At 42.4% G+C, this 1,381-nt stretch overlaps 1 protein-coding gene across 1 annotated transcript; it reads right to left on the bottom strand.

Annotated features, from left to right (window-relative positions):
- Positions 1–253: 253 nt before the first annotated feature.
- LOC125210070 (MDIS1-interacting receptor like kinase 2-like) lies at positions 254–1,381 on the bottom strand. The gene is made up of 2 exons (XM_048109651.1): positions 694–1,381; positions 254–627 (listed from the first exon to the last, which is right to left on the bottom strand). Exons 1-2 carry the CDS (start codon positions 1,379–1,381, stop codon positions 254–256), a joined length of 1,062 nt encoding a protein of 353 aa, XP_047965608.1.

The raw sequence follows: 1,381 nt of genomic DNA, 5'->3' as shown, positions 1-1,381 counted from the left end.
ATCTGGTGGAACCAACACTCCATATGGTTGAGCTAGTTAAGTTCCCTGCTATAAAATGTGACAGTTTTAAATCACATAAATTATGTTAAGAGTCCCAATAATATACATAATTCCAACATACATTTGATCATGACTATGGAAAATAACACAGCATTGTTCAGGAAGAAGGAAAAGACTAAGGAAACAGAGGAAAACAGAGGCATTTTCATATGGCAACTGAGCATCTGTAAATTTGAAGAAGGCAGCTGTGAGTTCAATCTGAATGCATGAGATGTAGCACTGATACGGAGCGGAATGGCATTGTCAACCGTGGTGGGTGCTTAGCGAGTTCCTGAGACACCTCCTTCATATACGGCCGCAGCTTTGGATCACAACTGATGCATTTCAATGCTGTTTTCACCACTCCAACCACTTCCCTCGACAATCTTACATCTTCGTCCGGAGATGGTAGCCTCTTGTCCAAGAGTTGTTGCACCATCATGTTTTGAGCAAACTGTGTGGATCTTTTAATCGTCGTCATGGAGGAAACGAAATCCCCCGGATGATCTCCGAACATGACTTCCAATGCCAAAACTCCAAAGCTGTACACATCACATTTTTCTGTAACAACCATTGTGAAGGCCAACTCTGCATCCAACAAACATGTCATCGTCATAATAAAAATTACTTGAAACTATGTTATGGTATGCACACCTGGTGCAATGTAGCCCCGAGTTCCCACAAGTAGAGTCTGATTGGAAGAATCTGGATCCAACAATCTAGCTGTCCCAAAATCAGATAAACAGCCTTCAAACTCTGAATCCAAGAGTATGTTGCTGCTCGATACGTCTCTGTGTAGAATAGGAGGGCTGCAATCGTGATGCATGTAAGATAGGGCACTGGCAATGCCCTTCACCACATTTACCCTCTTCTTCCAGTTCAGCTCCACGGCTTCATCATCATACTTCAACACGCTAAAGAGGCTTCCTCTTTCCATGTAGTCGTAGATGAGAAACATGCTCCGTTGGTGCAGACAAAAACCAAAAAGCTTGACAATATGGCGATGGCGAATCTGTGAGAGAACCTCGGCTTCATTCCTAAAGGAGGAGTCAAAAGAAGGATTAACTCCTTCAAATCCGTGAAGCTTTTTAACTGCAACAACTTTTCTAGTGGGCAATACTGCTCTATAGACGCTTCCGTAAGCACCAGTTCCAATGCAGTATCTGAAGTCAAAGTCTAGTGTTGCTTCGATGATGTCTTGATATGCCATGTTGCCATCGAAATTCCATATCTTGAATATGTTTCCATGTCCTAATTCAGGTGTGGCTGCAACTACTGCCTTTTCTCTCAACAAAAAGAGTCCCAAGAAAATTGTAAACAGAAACACACAGACAAATACCAT

Source organism: Salvia hispanica, chromosome 3, assembly GCF_023119035.1.
Source record: "Salvia hispanica cultivar TCC Black 2014 chromosome 3, UniMelb_Shisp_WGS_1.0, whole genome shotgun sequence".
Classification (NCBI taxonomy): Eukaryota; Viridiplantae; Streptophyta; class Magnoliopsida; order Lamiales; family Lamiaceae; genus Salvia; species Salvia hispanica.
The sequence above is the reverse complement of the archived record's forward strand: the minus strand, read 5'-3'. Positions and strand labels throughout refer to the sequence as shown.